This window comes from Pectinophora gossypiella, chromosome 3 (genome assembly GCF_024362695.1).
Source record: "Pectinophora gossypiella chromosome 3, ilPecGoss1.1, whole genome shotgun sequence".
Lineage (NCBI taxonomy): Eukaryota > Metazoa > Arthropoda > Insecta > Lepidoptera > Gelechiidae > Pectinophora > Pectinophora gossypiella.
Genome location: NC_065406.1, coordinates 10,237,347 through 10,254,568, shown reverse-complemented (window position 1 = coordinate 10,254,568; position 17,222 = coordinate 10,237,347). Strand labels below are relative to the sequence as shown.

At 39.2% G+C, this 17,222-nt stretch overlaps 2 protein-coding genes across 3 annotated transcripts; one reads left to right on the top strand and one right to left on the bottom strand.

Annotated features, from left to right (window-relative positions):
* Positions 1–482: 482 nt before the first annotated feature.
* Positions 483–16,901, bottom strand: LOC126382293 (uncharacterized). Its single transcript, XM_050032111.1, has 18 exons — positions 16,832–16,901; positions 16,364–16,518; positions 15,837–15,977; positions 15,544–15,612; positions 15,259–15,457; positions 12,143–12,686; positions 11,896–12,068; positions 11,376–11,506; positions 10,674–10,849; positions 10,228–10,332; positions 9,792–9,952; positions 9,568–9,672; positions 8,909–9,079; positions 8,475–8,667; positions 6,500–6,668; positions 6,228–6,356; positions 5,747–5,872; positions 483–638 (listed from the first exon to the last, which is right to left on the bottom strand). The coding sequence occupies exons 1-18, from the start codon at positions 16,899–16,901 to the stop codon at positions 552–554; spliced, it is 2,904 nt and encodes a 967-aa protein (XP_049888068.1). The 3' UTR covers positions 483–551.
* LOC126382053 (uncharacterized) lies at positions 12,713–15,542 on the top strand. Of its 2 annotated transcripts, none has more exons than XM_050031740.1 (3): positions 12,713–13,058; positions 13,157–13,303; positions 14,540–15,542. In XM_050031740.1, the coding sequence occupies exons 2-3, from the start codon at positions 13,165–13,167 to the stop codon at positions 15,085–15,087; spliced, it is 687 nt and encodes a 228-aa protein (XP_049887697.1). In that variant the 5' UTR covers positions 12,713–13,058; positions 13,157–13,164; the 3' UTR covers positions 15,088–15,542. The 2 variants fall into 2 exon arrangements, with proteins under 2 accessions (XP_049887697.1, XP_049887696.1); XM_050031739.1 differs by having other exon boundaries at positions 12,713–13,085.
* Positions 16,902–17,222: the final 321 nt, after the last annotated feature.

Sequence of the window (17,222 nt, the reverse complement as noted above, 5' to 3'; positions counted from 1 at the left end):
GTGCTTTTCTTCAAATTTCAAACTTCGTGTGATTATAAACCAAATTCAAAAGTAATAGGACAAATAGGTACTACCAATAAGCACTTTACCTATTATCCCCGTGATGCTCTTTAAGCTGTTGCCACATGGTAGGTAGATATACATATAAAATTTCATGAATTTTGCGACGGAAAATTCTACTAGATATTAACTCAGAATCATGGTCTGAATCATCCCTCTCAGTATTCGTTACGATGTCACTAACACCCTGTATGTATACCTACCACATCAAAAGTTCTTTTCTTCACGCTAAACTCGTTTCCGTGGTAGACTATGGAGTATCATTAGCAGTTGTAGTAGGCAAAACTGGCCATTGGTTATTTTTTGGTTTCATGGTAGAGAGGTCATAAATAAGCATAAATAAGCTTACAAATAAAACTAAATATTGTAAGGACGAAATATTAATTAAAAGATCATATTCAAAATAATAAAGCTATCTATGAATTACATCAACAATAAAAGTTACGAATTAAATACTAGGTACCTAGTAGGTAGGTATATCAAAATCTCGTTCAACGTTTGTTTGTACTCGTGTCTTTCGCTTGGGAAAGGTTTCTATCGGATGAAAGTGCGGACTCGGTTATCTTCTTTTGGCTTCTCTGTTGAAGAAATACTCTTATAAATATTTATACAATTTTATGGCGTAACCTAATACTTACCCTAGGTAACATTCATGGACTTGTTATTATTTATTTGTGTTGGTTGCCTGTAAGTCTGCATCGTCAATAGGTAAGCCCGCCTCATTGCCTTTCGTGTTATGTGTCTTTGGTGCTCATAGAGCAACTCAGGTCGCCGGCGGACCGTTTGTGCTCAATATTTAATTTATCTTACTTTCCAGTGCTTGAGCGATGTGCTCACGATCCAGAGGCCACGGGTTCGATTCCCGGTGGGGCAAATCACAAAAATCACTTTGTGATCTCTAGTTTGGTTAGGACGTGGTTAGGACATTACAGGCTGATCACCTGAATGTCCAAAAAATAAGAATAAGCCGTTGGTCCCGGTTACTACTTACTTACTGATGTAAGTACGTAGTCGTTACATGAGTCATGTCAGGTGCCTCATAATCATCACCAGCCCATAAACGTCCCCACTGCTGGGGCACGGGCCTTCCCTATGGTTGGATAGGGAGATCGGGCCTTAAACCACCACGCGGGCCCAGTGCGGATTGGTGGTTATTAACGACTGCTAATGCAGCCGGGACCAACGGCTTAACGTGCCTTCCGAAGCACGGAGGAGCTTGAGCTGAAAACTTTTTTTTTTGTGGTCACCCATCCTATGACCGGCCTTTGCGAATGTTGCTTAACTTCAACAATCGCAGACCGAGCGTAGTGATGGGCAGGGAAAGAAAAAATTGGGTGGGAAAGAAAAAATATCGGGAAAATATGGGAAAATAAAATAAACACCCGAAAAATTCCCGAATCATGGGAAAATATTTTTTATTTAATTATTTTTAATCTTATTATTATTTGTATGTCGTTTCCATGTCTCGGGTCGGGTCTGTCATGGAGTCCCTGACTTTTGGAAGGCGTGCGTGGGGCCGAAGCCAACACGTAGAGGCCCCTTAAGACAATTTACTCTAAATGTGTTGTGACACCAACCGGCGATTATCCCTGTATGCACTATGGGAGTGCACCCAAAGACTATCCCTGGTTCGTGTAGGACTATTGCAGATTATGGGAACAAAAGTAACTGGGCTATTAGGTTGGGGGTTAGTGAACCTATATACTGGGGCTATGGGGGACTATGGCGCCTGCTCGACCAATGTTAATAACAGAGATACATTGGGCAGGCGGTGACTCGTCACTCACTGGTTGGGCCACCTATCTAGCCGACGCGACTGGACGGCAAGGCAGCAACATGGTTGTGAGCATCTCAGGGTGTCAAGAGGTGTACACCGCTTTCTGCGAGGCGGTTTACCCGCCTTACCAACTCGCGACTTGTGCATCTTTCACTTCCACCCTGCGAGCGTATAGCTCTAACGCCCCACTCTGGCTGGCCAATGAAGGCAAGCCAGAGGTGAGAGTCCTGCGGCCCCCGCTAAGGTCCACTCCGGCCAGCCAGTACTGTCACCATCTTTGTTGCTCTTCTTTGGACTCTCTCTAGTAGTGCAATGTCCTTCCGATAGTAAAGTCTCCATATTTGAAACCCATGTTCTAACAGCAGTCTGACGTAAGTAAGTTTTGTAAAGCCTAAGAAACAATTCCGTATCTATATGATAAAAAGCTTTTCTAATTATGTATAAAAGGGAGTTACCCTTCTTAGTGATTCCAATAATGTGTTCGTCCCACTTTAGATTATGTGTTATCGTTATGCCAAGGTCCTTTTATTTTTTAACACACTCGAGAGGTTTTGAGTCAATGGTGTAACTCAACGTGGGGTGGTTACTGCCAACATGCAACACAGTGCATTTGTCTACGTTTAATGTGATTAGCCAATCTCGGGTCCAAGCAATTACTCTATCAAGATCATCTTGGATTATATTATGGCTAATAAGTGGATTCCCCGTTATTTTCGTGTCATCTGCAAAGAGTGATATATCAGACATGATACCATGTTTAAGATCTGTAAGGTAGATACTGAATAAAATAGGTCTTAACACCGATCCCTGCGGCACACCGCTGAGGACTTTTCTGGGAACAGAGTATGATTCTCCGATGCGCACAGAGAATGTGCGATTTGACAGGAAGTCTTCAATCCACTTCACGACATTGCCTCTGATTCCAAAGGGCTCTAATTTAGCAATCAATGGTGTGACAGGAACTCGATCAAAAGCTTTTTCATAGTCCAAGTAAATAATATCTGTAGGTATTCGTGCCTCCCAATTTCTTGCACAAAACCATGTTGCTCCTCGATGATGACATTCTCTCGTGCCAAAAGCATCCTATATATCCTATAATATGTAGATATCTTTGCATGGAATTATTAAAATCGAACATTCCATTCAAAATATATTACAAAGGAGATCATCGGCTTTCCATACTTTGGCCGGCCCAAATTTGAAAGTGCCGGTCAGAGAAAAAAAATGTGTCAAACCTTTCGAGTAGATTGTTCTGAACATTTTTTACTATGACACCAGACGTGTATGACCATTAGTTTGGCTGTAATTGGATTTTAAAAATCTCGACTTTTCATACATTTTGTAAAAAATAATATTATGTCCGTTGGAAAAAAAGGTATACAGGCGTATTACAAAGGACCGTTAGAACATTTATTAGTATGGCGCCAAACTTCTATGATCATTATTTGGACTTTCAGTTTTGGTTAATATGTTAAAATGCCGGCCATCGAAAAAAATACGTCGAATCTGTCTAATAGTTGCTTCTCAATATTTTTTAATAACACCAAACATCTATGACCATTATTTTGACTTTTATTGGAATTTACGTTTTATTTTAAATATGAAAAATGCCGACCAGCAAAAATATCATGTTGAGAGTATCGAGTAGATGTCTGTTAACATTTTTTTCTATAGCGCCAAACTTGTATGACCATTAGTTTGGCTTTTAGTGTAAGTATTTTAAAAATCTTGATTTCTTATTTGTTTTGTATGAAAATAAAGTGCTTTGGGTAAAAAATGCGGTACGGCGGATTACAAAGGACCTTTAAAACATTTAATAATCTGGCGCAAAACATTTTTGACCGTTATCTTGACTTTTTATTCGTCTCTCTTTCCGTTTTGGTTCAAATGGGAAAATGTCAGCCAGCGAAACAAAATAAGTCAAATCTTTTGGTAAACGACTTGAACGATGTATTTTTACTATACTACCAAATGTCGACTTTGGCTTTTATTGGACTTTTAAAAAAAACTTTTTTTTATAAATTTTAACAATGACAACAAGCAGAGCTTTCCCAATGACTAGTTATTAGTCAGATAAATACTTTGTGTTTTTGTTTTGTGTGTTGTTAGGTGAACTTCTATATTAATACTATCTGATTTTAGATATGACGTTGGCTGTAGTTTTTGCATTCGACTCAACGTTACGGCCTAAGTTTAGGTTGAATTATGGTATTGATTCACCTTGACCGTAAATGGTTACCACCCTCCAAAGATAAGCTTGCCATCTAGTGACGAAACTCGTATATTGGCATGACGTCTGAAGTATCTGTTAGGGAAAACAGGAGTCGGGTAGTTGTACTTTGCAAGTATGCCTATCACAATGTCCTGGTGCTACTCGGCCGATAACATAGTAGGTCCCTCTATCACCCCACTGTTTATTCCTTGTATACACTTTTCTTTAAAAAAAGTAGTTTCTTAAGCATGTATCACTATCAGGTAAGGTAGTGGTCAAACGCAAACCTATTTTTCAAAAGACGACCACCATATTACGCCTTTAGCAAGATAGTTCCATTATCACTAGATAAAACTTTTTTTTGATTTTTGGAAAATGGAATTAAGTTCAAAATATTGGTCATAGTCGTTTAATGCCATAGTAATAAACATTTTGACGATCCCTTAAATAACGCGCCTGTTATATTTTATTTTTATACAAAATGAATCAAAAATCAAGTTTTTTTTTAAATCCAACAAAAGCCAAACTAATAAATGGTCATACACGTTTTTGTCATAGTGAATAATGTTTACAGGTATCTTCTCGATAGCTTTGACATGTGTTTTTTGCTGACCGGCACTTTTCACACAGAAACTATAACGTAAAGTCCAACAAAAGTCAAAATAATGGTCATAGACGTTTGGTGCCCTAATAATAAATGGTCAAATGGATAAGTTCTAACGGGATATACTTCACATTTTCACCAAAAATGTATGAAAATTCAGTTTTTTAAATCGAATAAAACCGAAGATATTGACCCTACAGCTTTGGTGCCATAGTAATAAATGCTCATATGGATAAGATCTAACGGAATATAGCAAAATTATTTTTTGCCCGGCACTTTGACTTCTGGGCCGAAATCCGATGATCTCCTTTAAGTTTTTTAAGAGTTCATACGACACTACGACAGAAGATAAATTGGGCATTTGTAGGCATACATTATATTTAAATGGTCTTTGTTGGAAATCCTTACTTTTAATACAAATATATGCGATAAAAAATATTTTCCCTTAAAATGGGAATTTTTCGGGTTTTTTCCCTCAGAATTGGGAAAATTCCCAAAACGCGGGAATTTTCCGGGTAAGAACCCAACACTAACCGAGCGCGTTTACCGCTGCGCCACCGAGCTCCAGGTGCCTATTGCGGCTCAATAATAACCCTGACACCAAGGTTGATGGGGTTGGTAATCGGTGGATTACAACCACACGATAGAAGAAGACATATTTATCATGTTATGGATATGTGCATTGTGCAGAGATATATTTCATCGATGCCAATCAAACTAAAAATAAGTAGGTACCTACCTACGTAGGTATTTAGTTTCACATCGAGGAACATGCACATTTAGAGTAGTAGGTCATATAGACAGGGCTCTATTTTTTATATTAGGGAAAATAAAAGTATTTCCAGGATTTTAATTTGGTAGGGGTTTGGTTTGAAAGTGTACTGTACTGTAAGTACCTACCTAAAGTAAATTTATAACGTCGGTGCTAATTCCAGGGCAAATCATCCACTCCACAAAAGATGGCCACGATTTTCAGACATGAGGGACCGATCCAAGAGGGAGAGAACATACTTATAAGAGTATTGGATGGTTCATGCTGAAAAAGCTGGACATTTTGTAAATATAAGAAAAACTGTATAAATTAAATATTTACCGCAAGAGATTCGCGGCTCTTTTGCATTTGCATCAGGACGTAGTCTGTGTCGTCCTGCTCCGAGTCGCCGCAGGATAACATGTCGGACTTGCTAGCCATACTCTGGTCGTGTAGCAGTGGTCGTAACTGTTAGCCAAATATTAACAACATCTTATTACACTATTTTGGTTCCAGTGCTTATCAAACCCTTTCTATTTCTCGTGGTTGTGTCCTTAGGGACATATCTAGGACTTATATAGGGCGGTCGTGTGGTTCTTAATACAACAGAATTCCGCACAAATTCAATTAAGATTTAATATTTATAATATTTAGACTTTCCATTATTCTTAGATCTGTTTAATGCTTAACTAAACCACGTTTATGAAGTTATTTTGCTAAAATAATCGTTCATCTTAAGACGTTGCGTAAAATGCCTACCTACATACATTTACCAACCCAAATAGTTTAGGGAATAAAGAATGGCAGGCAAGAACATTCTTACTTCGTTTGGGCAACTGCCAGCTGTGAGTCCTTCTTGGAAGACGTCTTTAGTGAGCTCTTCGGCGAGGGGAGTCATCCAGTTCCGGAGCCTGTCCCGCCGCCGCTTCCGCCGCAGGACCAGCTCCACACTCTACAAACAGTCAGGAATTGCACTCCTCTTCTCACATCAATCTTAACAACAATACATCTACTAAGTTTTCAAATGGCTCTAGATTCTAAAAGTGCAATTCCTTACTGTTTCCTAAAGCAAACGGTCGTAGTTGCCAGTAATACCTGCACATCTTCTTGCGCGTTCATAGCGTACTTGTCTTGCTTGTATAGGTAGTTGTAATGTTCCTTGGCACAATGCTTTAATTTTTTTCCTAACTTTTTAAATAGTCCAAACAAAATGATGCCAGGCACAGACAGGAACATAGTTGCGTTTAAGATAAACATCTTTTCCCTGAAAAAGAAAATATTATAGCAGATAAATACACTTCTCATCAAAAAAATCGAAACACCTTGCAAGTTTACGTTTTGTCAGGATTATCAGAAAAATGTGTACATTTAGGAATAAATGTTAAATGTCGTTTAATAGTGAGTAATATGAGCTTATCAAATCTTAATGTTAATGTTCTAAATTTAAATGAATTTTTCATAGTAAATGAGTCATTTTTATTCCGTATGGAGTATAAAGGAAATGGATAAAACAACACACGTAAATGAAAAAAAAAAGCTAAAAAACGTTTATTTAATAACTTGTATTCCCTCCCCGAGCTCTAATTACTGCTTCCATACGGTTCTTCATCGATCGGATGAGAGTCACGATCACATGCTGTGGTATATTGTCCCATTCCTCTTGGATTGCATCTTGCAGCTGGCTAAGTGTTTCTGCGGCAGGATCTCTTGCTCGAATTCGTCTCTTTAATTCATCCCACAGATGTTCAATGGGATTCATGTCCGGGCTTCTTGCTGGCCATTCCATAATAGAGATATCGACTTCGTTAAGATAATCTCGTACGACGCCCGCGGTGTGAGCCCTAGCATTGTCGTGCATGAATATGAAGCCGTTGCCAATAAAATGTGCATAGGGCATCACATGAGGCTCGAGACACTCTTCGACGTACCGATGACAGTTTAGTGCAGGCAGACGTGGCCCAGACACGAAAGCAAGCTCTGTCTTACCGTCGGCGCTGATTCCTCCCCAAACCGTCCACGAACCGACACCATAGCTTCAATGCAGCATTGTGCATAGCGTTCTCCGTCTCTTCTGTAGACCTTGTTCCTTCCGTCGTTACCATACAGCATAATTTTACACTCATCAGAAAAGAGAACTTTGCTCCACTGTAGGTATGACCAATTTAGGTGCTCACGTGCAAAGTTAAGGCGCGCTCTTCGATGGTCTGCAGTTAATTTCGGCCCATTTGCTGGCTTATGCGGTACCAGTCCACGATCCTTCAACCTTCTTCTAATTGTAGAGTCACTTACAGCCACCCTTCGTACAACACGAAGCCGCTGCTGCAGTTGAAAAGCGTTAAGGCGTCGATTTCTTAAAGAAGTTGTGAACAATAAATCGATCATCTCGCTCAGAAGTGACCCGATTCCTGCCAGATCCTGAACGGCGCGTGAACAAACCAGTCTCCCGATAACGTTTATAGACTCTATGAACAGATGACAGGCTTAGATGCAGTCTTGCAGCCACAACACGCTGACTAAAGCCAGAATCCAGCAATGCCACAACTTGGGCGGCTTCTGTGGGCGAAGTATCCATACGTTTTAGAAAAAAAAACCTTTTTTCAGACGTCCCAAAGTCACAGTATTGAAATAAAAAACAAAAAGTTTAAGGATAGGCGCCAATTTTTAGTTTTTAAACGCTAAATGTACTCCAACCCTAAACACACATTTGTCTCAAAACAGTGATTCATTTCGTTTATAAGATAAACAAATGAAATTCTAATTTTGAATTTAGAATTTTCGCTTATTACTGTAATGGCCAAACTGCCAGCTATACATTTATGTATTTTTTTTCATCGTATGAATTCTTTTTTGTGTTAAATTCGGACAGAAACAATGAAAACGGAAGTGTTTCGATTTTTTTGATGAGAAGTGTATAACTACGTACGCGTTCATAGAGTAAAGAAAGGTTGCTTGGTCTACAAGCGGGTTGTATATCAAAATCGACTCTTTTACCTCCACTGTGGAGTACATCCTATGCATGTTGTATAAAATGTCTTTACAGGGATTATAGGTAGGTACAAAGAAAAATTACTTGGACATGATGAGAACAGTGCGTTCCTTGGTGTCGGGATGTATCGGCCAGCCGTCATCGTCGTATTCGACAGCACGGCACGCTATAGCAGGCTCGTGGTACTTCTTGAGGACTGGCGGCTCCTTTATAACCAGTGTCATGCCGGCATTTTGTGCCTTTGGCCATAAAAGACCTACAGACGCTTTGATTAGACCTATAAGAAACAATATAATATTTTTTTGTAAAACGAGAGGCTAACCTTTTACTATAGGTCGGCTCTGCAATATTGCTTATAGTTGAGTGTTAAAAAACTTGTGATAATTTGTGTGATAGTAGAAGATTAATATGTCTAAGTAACTCGTACCATGCAGTTACACAAGCAAGTAGTTGCACAACAGTGACTGGCTGGGCGAGTTGGCATGCTAACTATAACTGTAACTTTAGGGTAAACTAACTCAATAAAGCCAAGAAAATAAAGACGCCGATGATGCAGGCGAGTATGTTGAGGCTGCAGTCGTCGTTGTAGAAGACGGAGCGCGCGTGGCGCGGCCGCCCCGCCGTCGACAGCCCCGCCGCCACCTGCTGCGACTGCGACATTTCACGACACAGCAGCTTCGGGTCTTCGCCTGACAATTTGAGTAAAAGTAGGTAACATTTTGGTCTACATCACCAACACCGAGGACCTATATCTCGTTAGAAAGATTTTGATGTAGGTAGATTACTTTGAAGGCGGTTCTCCTGAAGGAGCTAAACTTTAGAATATAAGTACCTATTCAGGGTTTCCTGTTAGATTTATACATAAACTCACCCCGTGGACTCTAATGCGGCGGACAAAGTCACAAGTCAATAGAAGACTATTTGCAGCAAATCTTGACACCTTGGAAAACGTGATAACGATAATATCATTCTGGACATGCCATAGATGAAATTACGGAGTAGTAAAGACTTTTGCTTATTTTTTGCCACTATACTATTAACAGTTACTTGATATTCGTACCAAGGCGGGCTGCAAGGTGTTCTGATTTCTGACTTGTAGCTACGTTCTCTCCAAGGATTACGGGCGAAATTTTAAGTGTGTAACGTAGATATACAAAATTATTGTCAGAATTCTTACTTAGACAAACGCAGTCGCAATGCCAGACGCAAAAACATCTATCGCCTTTACGGATAGTCACTTCTCGAACCGCCACTGATTCTTCGTCGTCGTTTACTAATGCCACTACAAAGAAACAAGTAATTTATTAGTAGCCATTAATAGTACCTACATTAACCGCTCTGCGCTTTAGGCGGAATGGTGCGGCTCAATCTACAAAGTTGTAGCAATAATGACGTGCTAACCGTTGCAGTGTGTGATGTCCACAGGTACTTCAAACGGAACATCTAAGTGAAGCCTTCTTGTGTGCTGTGGCGGCAGTAAGATTGGGCCCGCGCTGATCTCCTCTTTACCTTTGGCGCTGATCATACTAGTCAGCTCTGGTCCACATTCGCGAGCCACGGCCCTAGATTAACAGTAGTATTACCTACTTATATATATTAAGTACTTATATAAATATAGGTTTAAGAATATTCTCAAACTGCGTTTTTGGAATAACAGCGACGCGCGTCGTATCATATCTTAAAATATGGAGTTGCGTGACCCAATCCTTATACAACATCGTGACTAAACAGTTTCTGCTGATAGGTACTTCACCTATCTACTGACTCAATCGCTCTTGATGTTAAAAATACTAAGGAATCGAATTCGTCGTAGGTATAAGTAAATGACGAAACTTACTTGAATCGTGCGGATGCTAAGCCCGTGTTAGTCGCTTGTAAAGTTAATGTTGTACGTTTCTTTCGCGTGTTATCTGCCACGATAGTCGAGATACGTGCTGATGATCTGCGAAAAGTAATTCTTCCTACTACACTTACACAATAGGTACATCATGTTAGGCAGATGGAACTCCAACTATTTAGATACCTACTTATGGACCTAAAATAAGTATGGTGCAGTGCAGTATAAGTAGTCAAAACGAATTAGGTACCTAGATTTATACCTAGGCGTTATAGCTGAAAAATACAATATCCATACACATTACACATGCCTACTTTATGTAATACTTAAGTGCTACCTTATAATTGGCCGCGCTTTATTCTACCTTCGATGAGCAATACGAACGTAAAACAGATAGCTCTTATAACATTTGTCTCGGAACAAATTAGTCATTTTTCATTCCTCACCCGACTCGCACGAGCTGGTTGTCATCAGCTCTTACTTCCAAGTCGATCTGAGCGTGGTGAGGCCGGTGGAATGGCAGAGTGAGGAAGCGATCGTCTCCTGATGACGACACGGCGAAGCTCTCTTTGCTACTGCCGAATATCGCTCGCGACACACGCACTTCTACTCGACGGTGACTCTGTAGGTATGCAGTTATAATAAAGATTGCAGCTATATATATTATAATATATAGGACAGGAATTGTAAAAAATCAAAGGGACAAATCTCTTCTTTTGAAAACTAAATTTGGAGATAGAATGGAGTATTTACATCGACCCTCGCGTTAACTATGTGCGTAAGCACGTCGACAGTTATCTACTTTCCTTGGTAAACAACGGTTTAATTTGACGATAAGTTAAATATCGAAACTCTTTAATTCGCACTTTTTTGCATTACACTTAACGCTTTGATCTACAAAATCGTAATGTCAATTTACTTTTACGTAACATAAATATTAGAAAAATAATAGTTCTTTATAAAGTAACAAATATTTGTTGCAATAGGTTAACAATATATCACCACGCATATTAACTCATTCATAAAGACGAATTTCGTAGTTTGCAGCCCGAGCCGGCATTCGAACCCGTGACACTACGATGTATGTGACGCGTTCTCCGAACAGAGTTATCACGGATTTATAACAAACATACATAACAGATAGGTACCTCTTCATTCATGTTGGACGGATCTATTTCAGTCGTACTAGATTCGTTTTCATAACGTTTCTTCAACTTTATTTTATCTTCAAGTCCGATGATATCTTCAACCGGCACAACTATGTAGTTTTCATGACTATCTAAAAACAATTCGCTTAACTGTATTGTACCTATACAATGTGCGACGGAATAATTTAACCATGCCTGTCATTAATATGTTCTTTATTAATGTACCTAGATAATATTTTCCTGATGGACCAGTACATTTTCCTAATGTATACCTATCAGGGGCAGTTTCATTCATCATAAGGAAAAGTAACTGTCTCTTATATTTTCCTTAGATAGATCTAAAGAAAACCCTGAGACGTACATAGAGTATCATTTCCCAGGTACAGAGTAGGTAGGTACTCCTAGGAGTAGGACCTACGTTCCACTTATCCGGAATGTACTTGAAAGGTCTTGAAATACATGCGGACGAAGACGGAAGCAACAACTACTGCTTTATACCGGCTACCGCGATAGAACTTACTTCTACTGGGTATATCATCATCATCAGTGAAGGTCAAATTATCATCGCGATACGGTTCTAGGAGACAAAGATCAATAGTCGGGAGCGTGAAGTCATCCCGCGGAACCCACTCTGCAGAGCGGTACCGTACGTTCAGATCGGGACCCTTCCACTCTGGGGTAGATGAGCTTACACTGAAACACCAAACACAATAAAAAATAGTTTATTGATGAAGTAATTGCAATAGATATTTATCATCTGGATGTACCTCGCCTCCGATCCTTTTGTCAAGTCGTTCCATACAGTTTTCCCTTCGGGCGTAGTGAGTTTTTCAAAAAGTTGTACTTTTACGTTGTACCATAAGTAAGGCGCTCCAATTTCATACAAATTAAAATCGCTTTCAGGAATATGACGACTGCTTTTATAATTTGACTTTTCTTCGTGTGCTTTATCTTTGCGTTGTCTGCGCTTCACATCGTCACTTACGCGTTTTTCTTTATCAGAATCTTCCCTAGTATTGTTAACTTTGGACCTAACATTCCCATAATGAGCGTCACCATGTCGACTCCTCTCCTTCTTTTTATTTTCTATCGGCCTAGTTTCTAGATTGGCATGCTTGAGTTTTCCAACACTGTTCATATCATAGTCAACATTAGGAATATCTTCCTCACGTCTCTGATAATGGCGATCTTTTTGCGTTCTGGGTATTTTACTAGGTATTACAACTTCCTCGTTCGTCTTATGCCGCTTATCTCGTATCAGCAACGTCTCGTTGTCTTTTGGACATGTATCTCTTTTCTCTGGAAATGAGACTACCAGATTTAAATATTACTTATTATTTTTATCCTTGCTATTAAAATACCTACATTAAATTCAAATTCTGAAAGTAATAATGACGCGTGTGATAATATTATGTGCAACCAAAGCGCTTAAAAAACCGGCCGGACGTACCCGAAGTACCTACAACAAACAATTCATTGAAGTGTCTCGCGGAGCGAGTTGCCGGACTGGTTGGCAACACGGCGGCATTCATTACCTGAGTCAGTTGGAATATAAACCGGTTTTCTCGCTATAGCTGTGGACGAAAGAAGCGGGGAGCAACGCGCGAGGAAAAGCGAGCCAGAGCGAGGCCGGTCACTGCGCTTGCTCGCGACACGCGCATTAAAAAGCCCATAATAAAACACGTAAAAGTTGGCTGAACTAATTATCGAGTAAGTGAAGCCTCTAAACATATTGTTGCACTCCAGTCACTTGCGCAGACCTACATAATTAGCAATTACAGGTGACGTCATGGAGGCTTTCATCGAAGGAGTCCGTGCTCAACCTTGCCTGTGGAATCCCTTGCATCAAGACTACCGCGAGACACACGTGAAGGACGATGCCTGGCAGCGAGTTGTAGACCATTACAACGACAGTTCCATACCTAATAGTAAGTGCCTATGTATAACTAAATTAGATACTTGTAGCATTTTACAGTCAATGAGACAATGGACATATTAGAAGTTAAAACTATTTTTAAAGGTCCGCAAAATAAGTTATATGTTTGTGTCACGAGATATCTATTAGCTTATTGTAACCTGAATACCTAAATGAAATGTCTCTAGAAGACTAAGAATGCTAACAAAAACGAAATGTAACCAATAGCAAACAAACAACGAAAACAGTGTTTGTTATGTTAAATAAAGAAAAACATTGTTTTATTCTCAAATAGTAAGTATTATCACCTAACTTACAAGGAAGGTTTTGTTTGCGTAATTTTGATTTATGGGACGCGCTCGCACTAACGTCGGTAATCCCTAACGGCGTAGGCAGTGCCAGAAGTTGCCAATAAACGTTACATTTTACAGTGGTCGATCACGTTTGATTTTATTACTTTACAGATGGCCCAAAAAATAGAGGGGCTCGTACGGTACTGCGCTAACAGAAACCCCCTGTATTTTCAGCATTTATTTACGGTATAGAAGATTTTTTGAGACCTTTTGTACTTTTCTATATTTGCTACTTTATTTCGGAAATCATTATTTTGTTACAGTATTATTTACAGAAAACCAAAGAGTGAATTTATTCTAAATTTCGGCCTCGCGGCAGCTTATGTCATATATACAGGGTGTTAGTGACATCGTAACGAATACTGAGGGGGATGATTCAGACCATGATTCTGAGTTCATATCAAGTGGAATTTTCAGTCGGAAAATTCATGAAAATTTTTGTTTTTTTTTAAGTTATTTTCTGTTCCATACTTTTGCGACGGAAAATTCCACTTGATATCATCTCAGAATCATGGTCTCAATCATCCCTCAAAGTTTTCGTTACGATGTCACTAACACCCTGTATAAGGTCTGAACGTAGTGATTATATTCTTTTGATAAGGTCGTAAATACAAACACTGGTTTTCTTCTAATAATTAAAAATCTACAATTTTTTTTAAAAACGACAAAGGTCAAAACTGTATGAAACTTGGTCCAATAACATCCACTGATGAGACTTACAGGAAATTAAAGCTTATGCTTGTCCTAATGCCAATCGGTAATATCATGAAAAATGAAAATACGTAATATCATATAAAATCTGGTTTCTAAATATATAACTTTCATAAGTTTTGTAATTGCCTAGATAAATTGAAATGCTTGTTATGATGTTATAACATCGTTTTTTTGTATTTCAGTTCATGTCGCTAAAACAGAATGGAAAAAGTTGCGTGATAATCATCGGGATGCGTTAAAGCGCGCGAAACTTGGCAAGAACAAATTATTGCCGGCCCAAATTACTACGTGGAAATACGCCAAAGTTATGCAGTTTCTAGAACCACATATGAAGTATCGTATTACAGAAAACATTGAGATGGACCCACCGACGACAGGCTCAACCTCAAAGAATTCTGACCAAGATGTGTCAACTACAGAAGCGCCAGAAACGATCGAGAGTCCAAGCAAACGTCGGTGCACTGGCCTCGACCGGTCCAATGAAGTGAAGGCAAAAAGCGATCCAGATGCCTTAGAATCTTTCTTCAACTGTATATTACAAAGCACGAGAGAAATGCCCCAATGGATGCAAACACAAGTTAAGAAAAAAATCTTCGCAGTTATTATTGAATCGGAGGAATACTTAGCTCAAGATCAAAACCCTAAACATTATGAACCCCATATCGCGATTGAGACTAAAATAAAGACTGAAGTTTTTACGGAAGATAGCTGTGATAGATCGTATTCTTGAAATTAAGCTTAAAAATATTGCGTCACCTCTGATGATGTTGCGATTACTTTCTGACACTGATTTTGATGTCGGCATTTCGAATAATCGTAAACCTGAAAAAGTACATTTTAAACTGTGATAGTGTTTAGAAAATGGTTTCATGTTATAGTATAAAAATTACAGAATACCTACCACAGTCTTTGGAGAGCTGATCGCTAACTTCAGGTGTGCTGGGTGGGCTTTTGATCAGTTCCTGCAGCCGGCCGATACGTACGGAGTAGCTGTGCCTGCCTGGGTGCTCATGCTCCAGTGTGAAGACAGACGCGGCGGATCCTAGCATCAAGGCATATTCGTCACCTTCCGATCCGTCCATGTCTCGCCGTGAGCGAACCTATTTCGGGCCATTATTATTGCTTATAATGTTACTGTTAACTAAGTATTTTATACTAGTGTTACGTAAAGATTTTAAAAACTTACTTGCTTTTTGGAACTTCTTTTGTCATCCCCTTTCTTTGTATCTGTATTAGTCAAAAAGCCGCTGATCGTCTGAAAGAATATTATTATGAAACACTTTCCACCTTGTACTTAGATACCTTACCATTTGTCTTTCCTAATCTAATCCTTTTGTGATAAATACAAAGTTAAAAGCGTTTATTTCTGTCAACCACCACCTACCACCACCATCCACCTTTTATGATGGAACAGAACCCTAGAACTTCTCGACCAACTTTTAATACATAATTGACAATGGAATCAGAAATAATACATACGTCGATGCGGCGAAGTTTGTAGGCTTGTCGTGGAGACTCACGACGAAGCCGCAAAATGTATGGGTTTAGCAGACGCACACGCTTCCGGTCCGTACCCTCGAACACGTGGTCGATGGGGAGGTACTCGTCACCTGGATTTTCCTAGAGATAAAAAACATAGATAGCCACCCTCAATTAACCGGAGGATTTATCGAGCATACTCCTCCACGTTGCTCGACAGCGCGGCGGGTTGGGTAAAAGCTTGCTTTTATGTGCAACTACAACGAATGCCCCCGTGGTGTGTATCCTGCACAACTTGCGACTTCACAACTTTAATAATAAATGGAGTATATTGGACGTCGAAGCAGACCACTAGCCCGATGGTCGGACGAGATTTTGAGTTATGTCGGAGAGCAATGGATCAGACTTGAACTGGACTGGAAATGGGAATGTAAGATAATTAGCCTATGCCTAGCGATGAGTGGACACAGGCTAATTAGATACATACAATAAAAAAGACAAATACTTAAGGTAAGTATGTGAAGCACCTTTAAAGGTTGAGCATTAACGGATTCCACCATGTTGACTAGCGGATCGCTGGTCATTTTGACAGTCAGCGCCAATTTTTTGCTGCAGTCGCGCAGAGCGTTATGTTTGAACAGCTCCTGTCGTTGGAACCGTGAGATGTCGTTGTACAGCCCGTCTTCCTTCTCCTGAAAAAAAGATTCTAGAAGGAAACTAAATAGCTTCAATGTGAAGGTCTATTCATTTTGTGAATCACAAATGTTCAACTATTGCTGTAAATGTAAAAGACAAAATGAGCCAAGAAAAAATAATGATAATCCTGCAAACCATGCTCGCCGTGAAATTACCTATCAACTTTTATTTCCCTATAAACAACATGTAACATTACAGCAACTAGCAGGAGTTTCATATTTTTATAATATTTGGAATAATAGTCAAAATTTTCTGCTATAATTTGAACAGCACATATTTTAATAAGACAAACTAAATACATACACTTGTCTCGCAGTTGATAAACACTGCTCGAACTTCAACCAAAGCTTCATTTTCGGTTTTAGGCATACCGTGATCCTTAACTTCTTTACAATAGACTATAGGATACGAACACAATATTAATAAGGCTATTTCAGTTATTCCTGCAAGAAAAATGTAAAATGCTTAATTCAGTATAAAACGTAGGTAACCTGCAACGTTACCTTGTAGGTAAACTTTAACTATAAGTAAATAACCGATGAAAACCAACCAAAAGAGTAAAATTGTCGCTTAGAACAATTCATCATTAATTATATTGTAATCTATCAAGAAGAACCTTAGATAATAGAATCAACGGCATCAGTTTTATTGTATACTTAAAAGGTACGTACAATGTCACACAGACTTATC

What these genes read in the sequence shown, in the direction of transcription:
- LOC126382053 (XM_050031740.1), top strand. Translation starts at nt 13,165, where the DNA reads ATGGAGGCTTTCATCGAAGGAGTCCGTGCTCAACCTTGCCTGTGGAAT. An exon ending in CGACAGTTCCATACCTAATA is followed by an intron (nt 13,304 to 14,539) that starts GTAAGTGCCTAT and finishes TTTGTATTTCAG; the next exon opens with TTCATGTCGCTAAAACAGAA.
- LOC126382293 (XM_050032111.1), bottom strand. Translation starts at nt 16,901, where the DNA reads ATGCCTAAAACCGAAAATGAAGCTTTGGTTGAAGTTCGAGCAGTGTTT. An exon ending in ACAAACTTCGCCGCATCGAC is followed by an intron (nt 15,613 to 15,836) that starts GTATGTATTATT and finishes ATATTCTTTCAG; the next exon opens with ACGATCAGCGGCTTTTTGAC. An exon ending in TGATGATATACCCAGTAGAA is followed by an intron (nt 11,507 to 11,895) that starts GTAAGTTCTATC and finishes AATTGTTTTTAG; the next exon opens with ATAGTCATGAAAACTACATA.